The sequence below is a fragment of the Bos javanicus genome, chromosome 7 (assembly GCF_032452875.1).
Source record: "Bos javanicus breed banteng chromosome 7, ARS-OSU_banteng_1.0, whole genome shotgun sequence".
Lineage (NCBI taxonomy): Eukaryota > Metazoa > Chordata > Mammalia > Artiodactyla > Bovidae > Bos > Bos javanicus.
The window spans coordinates 16,859,389-16,876,899 of record NC_083874.1 but is presented as its reverse complement, the minus strand read 5'-3'; the positions used below and the strand labels follow the sequence as shown (position 1 = coordinate 16,876,899).

The 17,511-nt window shown below is 52.4% G+C and overlaps 1 protein-coding gene and 1 pseudogene across 1 annotated transcript in view; both read left to right on the top strand.

The window, feature by feature from the left end:
• The first annotated feature begins 43 nt into the window (after window positions 1-43).
• Window positions 44-17,511, top strand: part of MYO1F (myosin IF) — a 37,726-nt gene continuing 20,258 nt past the window's right edge. Inside the window, exons 1-12 of the mRNA XM_061422381.1 lie at window positions 44-177; window positions 10,551-10,688; window positions 11,155-11,244; window positions 11,330-11,424; window positions 11,797-11,884; window positions 12,006-12,095; window positions 14,052-14,183; window positions 14,349-14,483; window positions 14,734-14,866; window positions 15,079-15,275; window positions 16,972-17,052; window positions 17,146-17,232. Of these exons, the coding sequence (XP_061278365.1) occupies window positions 175-177; window positions 10,551-10,688; window positions 11,155-11,244; window positions 11,330-11,424; window positions 11,797-11,884; window positions 12,006-12,095; window positions 14,052-14,183; window positions 14,349-14,483; window positions 14,734-14,866; window positions 15,079-15,275; window positions 16,972-17,052; window positions 17,146-17,232 (1,269 nt within the window). The 5' untranslated portion in view covers window positions 44-174. The remainder of the gene's footprint in view (window positions 178-10,550; window positions 10,689-11,154; window positions 11,245-11,329; window positions 11,425-11,796; window positions 11,885-12,005; window positions 12,096-14,051; window positions 14,184-14,348; window positions 14,484-14,733; window positions 14,867-15,078; window positions 15,276-16,971; window positions 17,053-17,145; window positions 17,233-17,511) is intronic.
• LOC133252209 (small nucleolar RNA SNORA70) lies at window positions 15,879-15,964 on the top strand (annotated as a pseudogene).

The window sequence follows — 17,511 nt, the reverse complement described above, 5'->3', positions numbered from 1 at the left end:
CTCCCGCCAAAGGAAGTGAGAAGGGGGCTGTTGTAAGAGGAACTAGGGCCGGGAGTCTGCCGGAGGAGCAGGAGCAGGGCCATGCCCGAGCCGCCCCCAGGAGCTTCCTGAGCCTGCACCCCTTCCACGACCCCTCCAGGCACCTCCCCAGGGACCCAGACACCAGCCCCTACCATGGTAAGTCATTCAGGGTGGGCCCTGAAGTGCAGCAGTCGGGGGCACGAGTCAGATGGAAGTGCCTAGAGGCCACCACCAGAAAGTGGGGCCATGGGAATGGGCACAGCAGACCCTTCGGGATTCTGCAGTACAGCTCAGGTGCTCCAAGCATCCCACACCGGGCACCAAGCTCCCACTGGATGGTGGACAAGATGCCAGGGTGGGGATGGGGCACCAAGGATGGAGCAGTAACCGGAGGACAGAAGGTGGTTTTGAAGGCTCACACAGTGCCTGCAGGTGCAGGGACAAACCCCTTTTCTGGGGCGTGGGGAACCCAGTTCCTAGTCGAGTTTGGTGCCTCATCTCCGTGTGGCCTTGGGCCAGTCACTTCCCCCTCTGCGGGTCTCAGTTCCCACACATCATATTTGGAAGTCTCTCAGGATGTGGAAGGTGTTTGGGGGCTCCTCTCCATTGGAACCTTCAGAGGGTCTTGGGATCCAGCCTCTGTGAGTCCACCAGAGTTGGGAGAGAAAGCTGGGTCAAATGGGTGGTGGGTTGCCATGATGGTGGCATGCCGGCATCCCAGTGTGGGTGACAGGGTGGTTTGGCAGTAGTCATCACAGAAGCGGGAATGGGTGAGATGAAACATTCCACACCACCACGGGTTCCTTCTGCTGGAGGACAGCAGGGAAAAAACACTACACCCAGAAGCCTCACCACCTGCTGAGACTGAGGTCTGATGATGACTGTGGTGATAAGGCTGTGGAGATGGTCATGGTCCTCGGTCTAGATCCAGTAGCATCATGTCACACGCATGAAGAGGAGACTTGGCTGGCTATAAATGTCACACCTCCGTCCCCCGCAGCCAAAGTTCCATGGCTCTGCAAGCCACTTCAGCTTTCATTTTTTGTCAATCTGTCCATGAGGGCGTGTGGCTGGGGTCAGTCACAGAGCTAAAAGTGACAACTGCAGAGTTGCTGGCAGTTGCCGCAATGTGGAGGCAGGGGTTGTGAGATCACCCTATTTCAGAAAGCCAGTGATAAATGGGGCACCACGGGCCACGGACCCCTCTGGTTAACCGGCAAGCAAACCATCAACTAGAGCTCTGGGCTTGAGACAGAAGCCCTTCCAAGACAGAGCCAGGCCAGGAAGACTCCTTGATCAAAGAAGCACAGGAAATAATTTGCTACTTCAGAGAAAAGCAACCCCTCCCAAGGAAACCATGTGAAATGCTGAGTCAATGATCTCCTTGGCCAACTGGGTCTGGGAAGGGAGAAACTCACCCAAAAGGATCATGAATTAAAAAAAAAAAAAAGAGTGGAATTTATCCATGAGGTTAATACCTCTGTCTAGAGGTGCTGACATCTTTCTGGAGGAATGCTGGATGCCAGAAAGAGGTGTTGAAAGATTCAGTGAAATGATGTTCGTCAAGTGCTTCACAGAGCACATAATGTGCTCCATACACCGCAGAAGCCATATTCACGGTGGGAGTTAGCCATGGTGATGGATGGATGTGGCTTCATTCTTGGTTCCTGTAGAAGAATTGGGCTGTTGATGTCATTGTTCATGATGGTGGTCATTGCTGTCCGTTGTCCCATGTTGGTGGTGTGGTGGTGGCAGTGATGGCTGCTTTTAGTGCCAGCTAGTGTTCAATAATGGTGGCTGGTGGTTGCTTGTTTTCCGCTGGAGGGTTGATCTCTAGAATAATGGCAGCTGGTCATCGTTTGAAGTTGGGTGGTGACAGTGATGTTCGTTTGCTGTTGGTCATTCATTGATGATCTGGGTGACTGTCTTGGGACTGGCGGTGATGCACTGTTGGTTTGGAAAGGGGTACGATTGAAGGCTGAACTTCCTAGGTGGCTCAGTGGTAAAGGATCTGTCTGCCAACACAGAACACTGCATTTGATCCCTGGGTCTGGGAGATCCCCTAGAGAAGGAAATAGCAACCCACTCCAGTATTCTTGCCTGGAAAATCCCGTTTACAGAGGAGCCTGGCAGGCTACAGTCCACAGGGGGTCACAGAAGAGTCTGTGACTACTAGTTACGATTTAGTGACTAGACAACCACGACTGCTTCAGTGGTGGTAGGTTACCTGTGTTTGTTGATGGCTACTATTGTGATCGTGGTTGTTACTGTCCATGGTGATTGGTTATTATGGGTTGTTGGTGCCGGTGGTAATGCGTGCTGATGGTGATGAGTGATGGTAAGGAAATGGGTGGTGGAATCTTTTGTACTTCTGCTTTATATTAGCTGGCATTAAGGTTATCAGCAGTTTCTGTTCGACTTCGGCTCAGGGGCAGGTAAAGGCAGCAACTGGTTGTCCTCAGTTGATAATGGTGGTGACATGAGGGTAATGGTGGTTGTTTTGAAAGTACAGATATGAAGCTGGGAGGCCAGTAATGTGGCTGCTTGATCCAGGGGCAGCAGTCACAGGGATGGACAGAAAAGGCTGGAGGCCAAGAAAGGGTGAAGGAAAAAGATTCTAGAAGGACAAGGATCCCCAGATGTTGGAGAATGGCCTCTGGTTAGGGTCAAAGAGCCTGAGACACCCCTCCCAAGGGAGGGGGAGACCTGAGAGCTGTTGGAGGTGAGAATGTTGTTTGCGTGGGGTAGAGACACAGGGTGTGTCCCCAGAGCCCCACAGAGCAAGACCCAGGCTCCAAGGGCACATCAGGGGGCCAGGGTGGGGCCAAGGGCTGAGGGCAGCTCCAGCAGCCACTGCCACAGCAGCTTCACCTCACCACCGGCTGGCAACCACAGCACACAGGACCCCGGAGAGGAAGGAAGTGGCTGTTTCGTTGTTGTCTCCAGTCTGGGGCTCTGCTCATCACCACCCAGGAGCAGGGAGGCCAGAGCAGTTGGTGCAGATTGCAAAAGCTGGCTCCTCCAGCCCTTCCTCCTGGCCCTGTGTCCCGAGCCTGTGGGATTGGCCAGCTTAAGGCTGCTGCTGCCACTGGCGATGGGGAGAGAGGCTAGTGTTTCCGCTTGACAAGCTTCACCTCGTTGAATCTGCACAGCTGCCCACGAGGCCCATAGTCCTCAATGTTCCCATTTGCCCGATGAGAAAACAGAGGCAGGGAGGTTCAGCTAGCTGCAGGACAACCCAAGATAGTAGAGAATTTCAACCAGTGATCCCCAAGGTCACACTTTGAACAGCCACCTTGATCGACAACCTCTTCCTCCTCCTTCCAGCTGAGAAGCTACCTGAGGGTGTGGGCTGACTCCTATAGTCTAGTTTTAATTCAAGCAACAAGAATGCTGGTGTGCCACACACACCCAAGGCCTTCTGGCCCATCGCTCCAGCTGCCACTACTGACAACATTCTGAAATATTCATGTTTCAAGGTCTATCTCCTACAGGAAGCCTGCTCTGATTGCCTCAGCCTCCTACAGGAAGCCCTCTCTGATTGCCTCAGTTCTTCTTCGTGCAGTCTGATTGGGATCACTGTCTCCCCTGGACAACTCACTTCTGAGCTACTCAAGAGCAGAGTCTAGGCCTGGTCCCCACAGACCTCCACGCACAGTAGGAGTTCAGAAAGTGTTTTCACTACAGGGCTCCAATGCCCCAGCCCTTGGTTCTCCCTTCTTTGGCACCAGGGAAGCTGCAACCCCATGCCTCTACTGTAAGTTGCGGGGGGGCGGGGGGAGCCTCTCTGAAGAGCTGAAGTTAGAGACTATGTTCTCTTCTGTCCCAGTCACCTCGCGCCCCTGACTATCTTTCACAAGAACTCCAGCCTCTTGAGTCATATCTGACTTGTGGTCAACTGTGACCACAAGCTCTCTGTTACACCCTCACCCCTAAGGGAGGAACAAACAGCTTCAGCTTGACCCTCGGAGACTTGGGGGACACAGAGAGATGGATACCAATGACACAGGATAAGAGACAGTCTTATTGCAATGATACTTCATTCATTTATTCATTCAACAAGTGTACATTGACCAGTTCCTCTATATTATCAAACACGGACCACTTTCACTAAATGCTCCTGGGGACACTGGCTGCCATTTCCTGAGGTAACCCAGTAGGTCTTTTCTCAGCACCGGCTTGTTTATTTTCCCCAGCAAGCCCACGGAGGAGATTTATTATGGCACCCGTTCTACAGATGGGGCAACTGAGGCTTGGAGAAGTGAAGTGGCCTCCCTAGGGTCCCATAGCCAAGTGTCAAGCCAGGCCTCACACCCAGTTCATCCCTTGCCAAAATTCTCGACTCTCCTCACACTATACCCTCTTGAGCAAAACCTCTCTCTCCGCCACAAACAACCCATGGGTTTTTTTGTGTGATTGCGTAGAACTCGGCTGGATCCAGGAGTCCCAGCTTCCTGGGGCTGGACACAGAAGGAGGGATTGCTAGAGGCAGAGGCCCATTCCACTGGGTGGGGAAAGAAGGGAGGGACAGGAAGAGGAACCAAGTTCTCCGGGCCAGGAGAGCCAGCCAGACACAGCCGGCCTCAGGGCCTCTGACCTCAGAGAAAGGAAGTGGCCTGAAGTCTCAGCTGAGCCCGAGGGGGTCCCAAGAGCATGGACATCAGGATGACCCCAAAGAGGAAACCCTGGACAGGACAATGTGTGTCTCCTCCCCGTCCTCATCTGACCTATAGCACCAACCCTGGCCATTCCCGTCGCAGACCCGGCTTCCCTTTCTGCTGTTTGACCTTAGAGAGGACACCTAACCTCTCTCTCTGGGCCATAGTTTTCTCTTTCGCAAAATGGATCTAATCAGAGCAATGACCCAGTCGCGTGCCCAGAGGATGCGATGAGATAATTCACGGAAAAAGCTTAGACCAGAGTCTGGCACAAAATAAGTGCCAGTGGGGCGTGAACTTTTGTTACCTATTGTTGTTCCCTGTTACCATAGTTACCACCCACGCCCCACCCTTTGAGGTCTTCAGAGAGAGAATCCACTTCCAGTTCGCCCACCCAACCTCCCCACCCTGACTCAGGGAAAGGACAGCCCCAGCAGGTCCCTGAATGACACCACTTCATCCCCTGTATTTAAAATTTCATCGGCTCTTCTCACCAACAAACCAGCTGGTCTCCTTATTTTAAAAGCAGAAAATACACTCCCCTGACCCCTCTTCCCCACAAGCCTATTTCCCTCTTTCCCCTTCTTGGCCAGACTATCCAAAAGCAGTCCTCTCCCTGTCTATAGCTCCTGACCTCCCAAGTTGACTCCTGACCCTGAGGTGTCCATGGGGGACCCTCTGAGCCTCCAGTGAGCGTAAAGTTCTTTAGCATCTGGGGGTCCAGTCGACAGCTCCCTGCTTCTCCAAACCGGCCACCCCAGGTCCTGGCTGTCTCCAAACTCAGCCTCTTCCGTGGGCATGCTTGCTAACCCCTCCACGCTGCTGTTTCCGAAACCTTGTCCTCCCCTACCTACCCTTCCTGCTGTATCCCAGGGCTCTCAGCGCATCACACCAGCTGTTGTTGTTGCTCAGTCACTGTCTTGTCTGTCTCTTTGTGACCCCATGGACTGTAGCCCACCAGGCTCCTCTGTTGATGGGGTTTTCCAGGCAAGAATATTGGAGTGAGTTGCCATCTCCTCCAAGGGATCTTCCCAACCCAGGGAGAAAACCCACGTCTCCTGTATCGGCAGGCGGATTCTTTACCACTGAGCCACCTGGGAAGCCCATTACACCCCCTTGTACCAAACATCTTAGCAGGCCCCCTTGAAACACTGAAATGAAATTCACATGCAGCAAAACACACTAACTTCCATCTTTCAGAAACATTGAATGTGGTCCCCCACAAGACCAGGAGAAAGTCATTTAGAATAAAATGTGCACGAAAAGATGAAAGTGCTCGGGCCAGTGGCCCAAGAACTCTCACTGGAGTGGCCGGGTGCTCACACCTCAACACAGGTGTGTCTCAGCCCGCGAGACAGCCGCAACCCCTGCCCCAAGTAGGACACACACATTAACCTCACGAGCAACGTAAGCTTCTAAACACTGGATGCTTCTTTCTTTTTCTTACATTAGTTAATTTACCTCTTTATGGCTGCGCTGGGTGTTGTTGCCTGTGGGCTTTCTCCAGTTGCAGTGAGCAGGGGCTAATCTTTGCTGAGGTCACAGGCTTCCCACTGTGGTGGCTTCTCTTGTTGCAGTGCCCGAGCTCTCGGGCGTGCAGACTTTACTAGTTGTAGAGCGAGCTTAGTTGCCCCACCACCAAGTGGGATCTTAGTTCCCAGATCAGGGATCAAACCTGTGTCCCCTGCATTGGCAAGCGGATTCTTAACCACTGGACAACCAGGGAAGTCCTCGCACAATTCTTAAAGCACCCCCAGGAGCAGTATACCCCCAGATAGCACTCAGAACATCCAGATCGGGGATGGGGTTATGGAGAGGGATGCCCAGAGAGTTGGCAGATGTAGAGGGAGCGCTTGACCTGGACTGGAATCAGGGAGGTCTTCTCGGAGGAGGTGTCACCTGAGCCGTGTCTAAAGGCAAAGGTTGGCTTTTTTATTTTGGGGCTGCACTGAGTCTTTGCTGCTGCATGTACGCTTTCTGTAGTTGCCACGAGCGGGGGCTCCTCACTAGTTGAGGTACAAGGCCTTCTCATTGTGATGGCTTCTCTTGTTGCAGAGCATAGGCTCTAGGCACACAGGCTTCGGTAGCTGCAGCAAGCAGACTCAGGAGTTGTGGCACATAGGCTGAGTTGCTCCGCAGCATGTGGGATCTTCCCAGACCAGGGATTGAACCCGTGTCCCCCACATTGGTTGGTGGGTTATTAACCACTGGACTGGTAGGAAAGTCCCTAGATTGGCATTATTAACCAGGCAGGAAGGATGTTCTGGGCAGAGGGCTCAACATCTGCAAAGACTTAGAGGCAAGGTAGTGAGGAACTGAGTTCTTCCTGAAGTCCTAGGTTACTGGCGCAGACTAGGTGCTCAAGAAATCTCTGTGGAGTGGCTGCATGGGGATGGCAGTGATGGGAAGCCACCGACAGAGAGATGGTGTCATAATTGCCATTGGAAAAATTCACACTTGGGACTTGCCTGGCGGTCCAATGGTTAAGACTGCACTTTCAATGCAGGGGGCATGGGTTAAATCCCTAGTCAGGGAACCAAGGTCGCAAATCTGCATGGCACAGCCAATAAATAAATTAAATAATAGTAAGAATAATAAAATCGTGTTCTTTTTTAAAAAAGAAAGAAAATCTCACTCTCAATAATCAGGCTAGAAGCAGTCTCAGGGGTTCCAGCCCTGCCCCTTCCTCCCCGCTACCCTCCCCAAAACACTCCCTTCTCTGCCTTCTCTTCTGCTTCAGTCACACCTCTGCATTTGCCCTGGCAGTTCACTCTGTCTGGTGAACCTTTTCTCCCTGTACTTGATCAAAACCCTTCTCAGCTTTCACATACCATCCCCAAAGACCCCTGGGGCCCAGCCACTCACGACTGTAGATGCAAAAACCTGGTCTTTGCTGTCAGATGACCCCAGATTTGAACCCCACGTCCTTGGAACCAGGTTAGCTGCATCCTTAGTCAAGGGTCAAATCCCTCTCAGGCACCAATCTCCTCCCCAGACTTTACCACACTGAGCTATGACGATTGCCGATAATATGGGTGACATTTTGCATGGCTGAGTCCCTTCACTGTTCACCTGAAACTACCACAACATTGTTTTTTAATCAGCTATGCTGCTGCTGCTGCTGCTAAGTCGCTTCAGTCGTGTCCGACTCTGTGCGACCCCGTAGACGGCAGCCCACCAGGCTCCCCGTCCCTGGGATTCTCCAGGCAAGAACACTGGAGTGGGTTGCCATTTCCTTCTCCAATGCAGGAAAGAGAAAAGTGAAAGTGAAGTCGCTCAGTCATGTCCGACTCTTAGCGACCCCATGGACTGTAGCCCACAAGGCTCCTCTGTCCATGGGATTTTCCAGGCAAGAGTACTGGAGTAGGGTGCCATTGCCTTCTCCGGTTAATCAGCTATACCCCAATGCAAAATAAGTTTTTAAAAAAATCAGCAACACGTGCTTCCAGCATCGGGCATGTCATAGATGCTTGGTGAATGTTAATTCCGTCAAGTGTCCCTCTTCCAGGAACCCTCCCCCTTCCCCACTTTGTTCCCCCAGAGCAGCTAATCTCTCTTATCAACCCTGGGAAGTAAGGCTGCTTCTCCCTTTTTACAGATGAAGTCACTGAGGCTCAGAGCAGTGTTAGGTCACACAGCCAGGATCAGAACCCAGATCTACCCCACACCCAAAACTAGGCTCATTTCCTGTCTCTGGATATTCTTCCATGAATCCCACCCCTCCCCCAACCTCAGGGACTGTCAGCATGACCAGAATCTGAGCTAGCACCTCCCCTGCTCAGGAACCTTCTATGGCTCCCCAATGCCCCCTGGGGAGCACTGGGTGGAGACTGGCTTCTCATCTATCTCTGCCCTGGAGTTGCCCACACTGACCCTCCCGCTTGATCTCTGCCTGAATCCCCTCCCAGATGGGCCCAGCACACCATCTCCATTTCCCTGGCAAGTCCTGGTCATCTTTGAAGACCTGACTTTGGTTCCCAGTATCTTTGCTCTTGAGCTTCCCAAGTGGTGCTAGTGTTAAAGAACCTGCCTGCCAATACAGGGGACATAAGGACTGCGGGTTCGATCCCTGGGTCGGTAAGATCCCCTAGAGGAGGGCATGGGAACCCACTCCAATATTCTTGTCTGGAGAATCCCATGGACAGAGGACCTGGTGAGCTACAGTCCATAGAGTTGCAAAGAGTCAGACATGACTGAAGGGTCTTATCACATATGCATTTTTGCTCTTGGGGGCTTCCTCTGAAGCTGGGTTTCTTTCTTTGCCCTTGTCCCTTGCTAGGCCCTCCCTGCGGGGGCTGAGAAAGGACTCAGTCCAAATCCCTGTCCTCCAGGAGCTCCAGGTCTGGGGCAGGTGTGGGGATTTCTGCAGGAGGGACACCTTGTCTGAGCATGAGTTACCAGCCAGGAGAGCTCCAGGTCACCACCGCTCTGTGTGCCAATCCCTCCGTGACAGGGTGTATTGAACGGAGGCAGAGAGGGCCTGTGAGAGTCAGTGTGCTGAAGTGTTTAAGGTGCCGGATGAGCTCAGCTGGGCTGAAAGGAGAGAGCATTCCTGGCAGGCTTCCTGGAGGAGGAGTTTAAATGGGGAACCTGTGTCTGAGTCTCCTCCTTGGGGCCTACGGAAGGTGTCAGCTGATGAAAAGCTGAGGGAGAGAATTAAAAGGGAAAGTGGGAGCTTGGAGTGTGCCAGAACTGGCTCTCTAAGGATGGAGACCACGGCAGAGGTGGTGGGAAGCCTGGGGGACCTGAGGACCAATGTCATAGCAGGGCACTGAGACATGGTGACTGAGAGAATCTCAGGGGGATGGGCCAGGAGGATGCCAAGGTAGGAGGAAGCAAGTGAGGGGGAAGAAAGTCATCTTGAGGTGAAAACGTTGTTGTTGTTCAGTCACTCAGTCGTGTCCGATTTCTTTGCGACCCCATGGACTGCAGCTTTCCTGTCCTTCACTATCCCTAGTTTGTTCAAACTCATATCTGTTGAGTTGGTGATGCCATCCAACCATCAGCTTCTGCTGCCCCCTTCTCCTTTTGCTTTCAGTCTTTCTTAGATCAGAGTCTTTCCCAATGAGTCAGCTCTTCACATCAGGTGGCCGAAGTGTTGAAGCTTCAGCTTCAGTATCAGTCCTTCCAATGAATATTCAGGGTTGATACCCTTTAGGATTGACTAGTTTGATCTCCTTGCTGTCCAAAGGATTCTCAAGAGTCTTCTCCAGCACCACAGTTCGAAAGCATCATCAGGACTCACCCTGCTTTATGGTCCAACTCTCACATCCATACATGACTATTGGAAAAACCATAGCTCTGACTATATGGAACTTTGCCAGCAAAGTGATGTCTCTGCTTTTTAATACACTGTTTGTCATAGCTTTATCTTTCAAGGAGCAAGCGTCTTGGATCAAATACCAGGGAGAAGTCAGGAACTCAGCCTGGGCCAAGGGAGGGAGAGATGGGCTGGGGATGTGACAGAGAGGGTGGGTGAGCTCCCCCATCAAGCCTTCGCTGATCCCCTCCTCCCCTCCCACAGTCGCCAGATCCCCAAGCACACTCTGCCCCACTGGACCAGGCATCACCCTCTGCTCCATGGCAATGGGATACAAAGTGGAGGGATGCTGGTACCAAAAGAGAGAGGGCTGAGGGACACATCCAAGCTGTCATTCTGTCTGTCCTCCTCTTTGGGGAGTAGACCTTGTCTCCCTCTCCTGTCATCCCTGAGATGGGGAAGGAGGGAGGGAGGTGGCAGGTGGGCAAGGGGACAGCATCAGAAGCTGATGATGTAGGTGAGCCAGGTGGGAAGGGGAGGAGTGCTCAGGCACCAGTCCCCACCACGCCCCCTGCAGGGGCTCATCATCACCCCACCGCCCCCACCCCCAGGGCAGCAAGGAGCGCTTCCACTGGCAGAGCCACAATGTGAAGCAGAGCGGCGTGGACGACATGGTGCTTCTACCCCAGATCACTGAGGACGGCATCGTGGGCAACCTCCGCAAGCGCTTCATGGACGACTACATCTTTGTACCCTGGGCCGTGGGCGGGGTGGGCAGATGCAGGACTCAGGGACAGAGGACGACTGACCAGCGGATGGAGGGATGGTGGGTGGGTGAGGGCAGGGGAGGATGAAAGAGAGGCTGTAGCACAGAAGGGACACGCATACCTGAGCACAGGAACAAAGTGGGGATGGGCAGCAAGAGCAGGGGGCGTTAGGACACAGGGGACAGCAGAGTAACAGCGGGGCTCCAGCTGGGAGTGGCCGTGGCTCTCACTGCTCCCTCTGCTCGAGGGTGACTCAGGCACAGCACCCTCTGTTCCCCTCAATCTGGATCCAGCTCAGTTTTTCCCTAAGACACCTGGAGTATCTCCATCCTTTCCTCCAAGCCACGGGGCTCTAGGAGGCCCCAAGGGAGCAGGAGGAGGGGGCAGGGCCCCTTGAGGGACTCAGCTTGCCAGGACGCTGCATGGCCCTTAACCACCTCCACCCCAGACCTACATTGGCTCCGTGCTCATCTCCGTAAACCCCTTCAAGCAGATGCCCTACTTCACAGACCGCGAGATCGACCTCTACCAGGGCGCGGTGAGGCGGGGGCCGGGTGGGAGCCACAGCCCCAAGGCCTCCCCCCGACCTTAGACCTAGGCTGAGCCCTGATCTCTCCCACCAGGCCCAATATGAGAATCCCCCGCACATCTATGCCCTCACCGACAATATGTACCGGAACATGCTTATAGACTGTGAGAACCAATGTGTCATCATCAGGTACAGAGTGGGAACCCCAGACCCTCCTCCCCAAGGTCCCCTCAAACAGCATCACCACCCCAGGGAGGTTTAATTGGAATTCCGGATCCAAACAGAGCCTTGCTGTCCCTCTCCACCCCCAGCCCCACTCTACTTAGCCGCTCACCACCTGATCCATGACGTATTTTATGCATTCATTCTGTTATTGCCCACCTGTTCCATCTAAGGGTCAGGAAATTTAGATCCATCTTGTTCACTATGGTATCCCCAGTAGCCTGGACTATTGCCTGGCACCCAATAGGCGTCAATGAATGAACAATCAGAGCCCCAACCGGAAAGGGCACTTCCTCCACCTCTGATCACTCATCATCCTTTTCCCTCACCCATCCTCAGTGGAGAGAGTGGAGCTGGGAAGACAGTGGCAGCCAAATATATCATGGGCTACATCTCCAAGGTGTCGGGCGGAGGCGAGAAGGTCCAGGTAAGGCAAACCAGGAAGAGGGGCTGGGTCTCCCCACACAGAATTTCATCCCCTCACCTCCAAACTCCCACACCCTACCTCAGTCTGACCTCTTCCCGCCCCCACCTGCCTCTTTCCCCAGCATGTGAAAGATATCATCCTTCAATCAAACCCACTGCTGGAAGCCTTTGGCAATGCCAAGACAGTGCGCAACAATAATTCCAGTCGCTTTGTGAGTCTCTGTGGCCTCTACACTGTTTGTCTCTGTCTCTTTCCTTTATCTATATGCTCAAGAGTACAGGAAATACCTGCTCCTCAATGGGAGACTGGCTTCCTGTTCATGATCCCTCTGGAAAAAAAAGTCCCCGATCAGCAGTTCTATGGAGGCCAGGACATGTTCGTGTACCATTCTTGAATACTCCTCCCATGGCTGCAACTAGGCTATTCTGTTCCTACTTGCATTTCAGGTCCCTCGTTCATTCTTTCTTTTATCAAATGCTTCTTGGAGTCCTTCTCTGTGTCAGGTGCTATGCTGAGCCTAATGAAAGACAGGATAGGTAAACAGACTTGGGCTTGTCATCATCTTCTGTCACTGTTTGGATGTGTGGCTTGGACAAAAACAAACCAATGTAACCTTGTGGGTCTCCTCTGTTGGAATGGGATGGTGTGGTGGCTCAGACAGTAAAGAAACTCCCTGCACTTCAGGAAATCCAAGTTTGACCCCTGAATTGGGAAGATTCCCTGGAGGAGGGCATGGCAACCCACTCCAGTATTCTTGCCTGGAGAATCCCATGGACAGAGGAGCCTGGTGGGCTGTGGGGTCGCAGAGAGTTGGACACAACTGAGTGACTAACACTTTCACTTTCATAGACTTCAATAATTTCAGTAAATGCTTGAACATGGAAATGGCTTAATGAATTCTGACACTAATGAGATTTTTTCCCCTGGATATTATTATCTATAATATTAATTATATTTTATTTTTGAATATATTTTAATATAATTATATTTGAAGTATTTTCTCCAACATTTTATTTTAAAATTTTCATATACATGGAAAATCTAAACACTACAGTAAACGCCTGTATGCTCATCTCCTAGATTCTACCATTAATATTTTACTATTCTTGCTTAATCATATGTGTATCGATCCACTTTTTTTATGCACTATAAGTTAAACACCATACCTTTCCCTCAAACACTTGAGCATGCAGATGGTTAATCAGAGTCCAATATAAATTTGAAGCTCTCTTTCATTTCTTTTAAAGTTAAATTTGCATATAGCAAAAATGTAAATCTAAAGGGGACTATTCATTAATTTAGATGAGTGCAGACACCCATGCAACCAACACTCCTATCAGTACACAGAATATCACCATCTCTGCAGAAAGTCTCCTCTTGTCTCCTTCTAATCAACCTCTACTTCTACCTTATCCAAGAAGAAGTCACTCTAATTTTTTTTTTGCACCGTAGATTAGTTTTAATAGTTTCAGAATTTCATATAAATAGACTCACACAGTCTGTGTTTTCAGACCACTAATATACAACAAAACATGGATGAACCGCAAGAACATGTAATTCTATTTTATTTTATTCTATTGCTGCTGTTGTGCTCAGTGGTGTCCAACTCTTTTGCGACCCCATGGACTGTAGCCTGCCAGGCTCCTCTGTCCGTGGGATTTCCCAGGCAAGAATACTGGAGTGGGTTGCCACTTCCTTCTCCAGGGGATCTTTCCAATCCCCTGGATCAGACCAGAGGTCGAACCCAAGGTACTTATGTCTCCTGCATTGGCAGGCAGATTCTTTACCACTGGTGCTACCTGGGAAGCCCTTTATTTTATATAATTTTGGCTCAGACGGTAAAGAATCCACCTGCAATGCAGGAGACCAGGGTTCAATTCTTGGGTTGGGAAGATTCCCTGGAGAAGGGAATGGCAACAGGGCTAGAGGCCCCAGGTTAGGGCTTGAATCATCAGGGAGCAAGGAAAAGGTATTCCTGGCCCAGGACCCATTTTAAGCAAGGGCTGGAGGAAAGGAGCTGGTGAGAAGAACAGTAAGTGGAAGTTGGGGAGAGAAGAGCTACTTGAGGTCACTTGGGGAAGAAGGCTCATAAGACCCATCCCCTGTCCTTCCTCACCTGCAGCCCTGGGACCCTGGACAGGTACTGATGTGCCTTTCTTGGGTTCAGGGCAAGTACTTTGAGATCCAGTTCAGCCGAGGAGGGGAGCCAGATGGGGGCAAGATCTCCAACTTCCTGCTGGAGAAATCCCGCGTGGTCATGCAGAATGAAAATGAGAGGAATTTCCACATCTACTATCAGGTGCAAGGAAGGTGGCCATGGGCTGGGGCAGAGGGAGCCTCGCTGGAGCCCAGGGGGCATACCATGGGAGGGTCGGTGTTTGGGAGCCCGTGACGGCGAGGACTGGGGGGTTACGAGGGCTGCACCCGTCCACCACAATGGGAATGAGCTTCACTCGCCCTCCAGCTGCTGGAAGGGGCCTCTCAGGAGCAGCGGCAGAACCTAGGGCTCATGACTCCCGACTACTATTACTACCTCAACCAGTCAGACACCTACAAGGTGGACGGCACCGATGACCGGAGCGACTTCAGTGAGACTCTGGTGAGCACCGTTGTCGCTTCAGCCCTGGGAAACCTTCTTGTATTACAAATTGGGAAACCAAGGCCCAGAGAGGGACAGGGACTTGCCCAAGGTCACACAGAAAAAAAAAAAAAAAGCCAGGAGAGGGGTCCAGGTGTCCTGATCGTTCCCCCTGCCCAACATGTGTGTGCTGTGGCCACTGAAGCCTAACCCGCGGGTCGGCTGGAGGTCAGCCTTTGCACCACAGGCTCTGTGCCCCATGTGCCTACAGAGCGCCATGCAAGTCATCGGGATCCCGGCCAACGTCCAAGAGCTGGTCCTGCAGCTTGTGGCAGGCATCTTGCATTTGGGAAACATCAGCTTCTGCGAAGACGGGAATTATGCCCGGGTGGAAAGCGCAGACCGTGAGTGTCGGTGCTGCGGAGGGTGTGGTGGAGGCGTGTGTGTGTGTGTGTGTGTGTGAACTGCTTCCTCCCAGTTGTGGCCCCCAGAAGCTGAGGACCTAAGTGGACAAGATCGATGTCACGGGGCAAAAATGGGGAGAGATGGGAGCCCCCGTGTGAGGCCCAAGAACCCGACCGGCTGCTCCCTTTCTCCCCACCCCACCACCTGGCAGTCCTGGCCTTCCCCGCCTACCTCCTGGGCATTGACAGTGGGCGGCTGCAGGAGAAACTGACCAGCCGCAAGATGGACAGCCGCTGGGGCGGACGCAGCGAGTCCATTGACGTGACCCTGAACGTGGAGCAGGCAGCCTACACGCGGGATGCTCTGGCCAAGGGACTCTACTCCCGTCTCTTTGACTTCCTCGTGGAGGCAAGTAGGGCTCTGAGGACAGGGGTAGGGGAAGACGGGCTCTGGGGCAGCACCAGGCCCAGGGCTTGGACCAGCCAAGAGGGGGAGGGGGAGCGTCTTGAGTGTCATGACCTCGCTAATGCTCAGCTTGGGGAGGTACCACATAGGGCAGGAGGTGATTTGATGGGACATTTAAGGTCTTCCTTAAAAACTAATCTGTGGGCTTCCCTGGTGGCTCAGACAGTAAAGAATCTGCCTGCAAAGGAGTGAGATTTGGGTTTGATCCCTGGGTAGGAAAGATCCCCTGGAGAAGGGAATGGCAAGGCACTCCAGTATTCTTGCCTAGAGAATCCCATGGACAGAGGAGCCTGGTGGGCTACAGTCTATGGGGTCACAAAAGAGTAGGACACAACCGAGTGACTAATACTTTCACTTTCACTTTGGCTGTTGCATGGAGCCCAAGCAGGAGGGGGCTATGGGAAATGTCCAGGCCTGGATCAAGAAGGGGGCTGCTGGAATGGAGAGGGGTGGGTGCCTTAGAGAGAGCCACGAGAGCGGCTGTCAGAAGGACAAAGTGATGGACCAGGTGATGGTGGATGAGAACAGGATTTGTCAAGGTCAAGAATGGTGACTAAACGTGCAATGATTGCAAACAGCAGCCTCCTTGGTAGTGTAGGTGGCCTGTTGCCTAAGGGATCTTGGAGACAGTCCTTTCCAGGGGACATTCATGATGGACATGCTGCCCCCTCTCCCCAGTCTAGGCTCTAGACAGGTGTGCAAGGTGCCTTTGGAAAGCCCCAGGGCCCAGTGGCCAGGGTCCACCCTGGCCAAGTCATGATGTCCATCCGCACCAAGCTGCAGAATAAGGAGCATATGTTTGAGGCCCTCCACAGGGCCAAGTTCAAGTTCCCTGGCTGCCAGAAGATCCATATCTCCTAGAAGTGAGGATTTACTAAGTTTAATGCAGATGAATTTGGAAACATGGTGGCAGAAAAGCGGCTCATTCCAGATGGCTGTGGGGTCAAATACAGCTCTAATCACTGCCCCCTGGACAAATGGTGGGCCCTGTGCTCACAAGAGCCTGGGCACTGTCCCCTCCTGATTCGGGCGTGCTAAGTCACCTCAGTCATGCCTGACTCTGCGACCCTATGGCCTGTAGCCCACCAGGCTCCTCTGTCCATGGGATTCTCCAGGCAAGAATACTGGAGTGAGTTGCCAGTTCCTCCTCCAGGAGGTCTTCCCAACACAGGGATAAAACCTGTCTCTTGCACTGATAGGCAGATTCTAGCACCACCTGGGTAGCCTGCTCTTTACTCATGCCCACCAATAAATCCCACTTTCCTGTCAAAAAAAGAAAAAAGGATTGTGACTGTAGTAGTCAACACTCCATAGCAATTAATTCATACCAGCTATGGTTCCGTTCTCCATGCACTGATTTATTTAATTCTTAAGAAAAAGCCCTCTAAGAGAGATGCTACTGTGAACCCATTTTAAAGATGAGCAAATAGAGGTGCAAAGTGGTTAAGGAGCAGAGCCAGCTCCCAAGGCAGGAACCCTAATGTCCTAACACCTGGTTTCTTGTAGGAATGATGGACAGGGGTGAGGGTAGGTACAGCGATGGGGAAGGCAGGAGAGACACTGGTGGGAGGGGACAAGAGCATTTCAAGAGAGTGGCAGGCCTGTGTAGCCACTCACCTAGTGTCCCTGTGCATCACAGGCCATCAACCGTGCCATGCAGAAGCCCCAAGAGGAGTACAGTATCGGCGTGCTTGACATCTACGGCTTTGAGATATTCCAGGTATGACCCTGTGGCCAACCCACACCCACCCTGAGGGAGGGGGGGCTCCAGCATCACCCCACTGAGAGAGGCACACTTTTCCTCCCTTGGCAGAAAAACGGCTTTGAGCAGTTCTGCATCAACTTTGTCAATGAGAAACTGCAGCAGATCTTTATTGAACTCACTCTGAAGGCTGAACAGGTGGGCAGGGGAAGACAACTGGCCAGGGCCAGGGGTCACTGGGGAGGAGATGTGGGACCATGAAGGTTGCCAAGCAACCAGGGACACCTCAGCCCCACATGGACACTTCTCTCTGCTGACATGTCCAAGCTCCTTCTTCATAGGAGGTTTTCTACCTCTAAAGCTCTGATGAGGGCTGGAGCATTGCCTCTTTGTTCAAACCTTCAATGGGCTTCCTGGTGGCTCAGACAGTAAAGAATCTGCCTGCCAATACAGGAGACATGGCTTTGATCCCTGAGT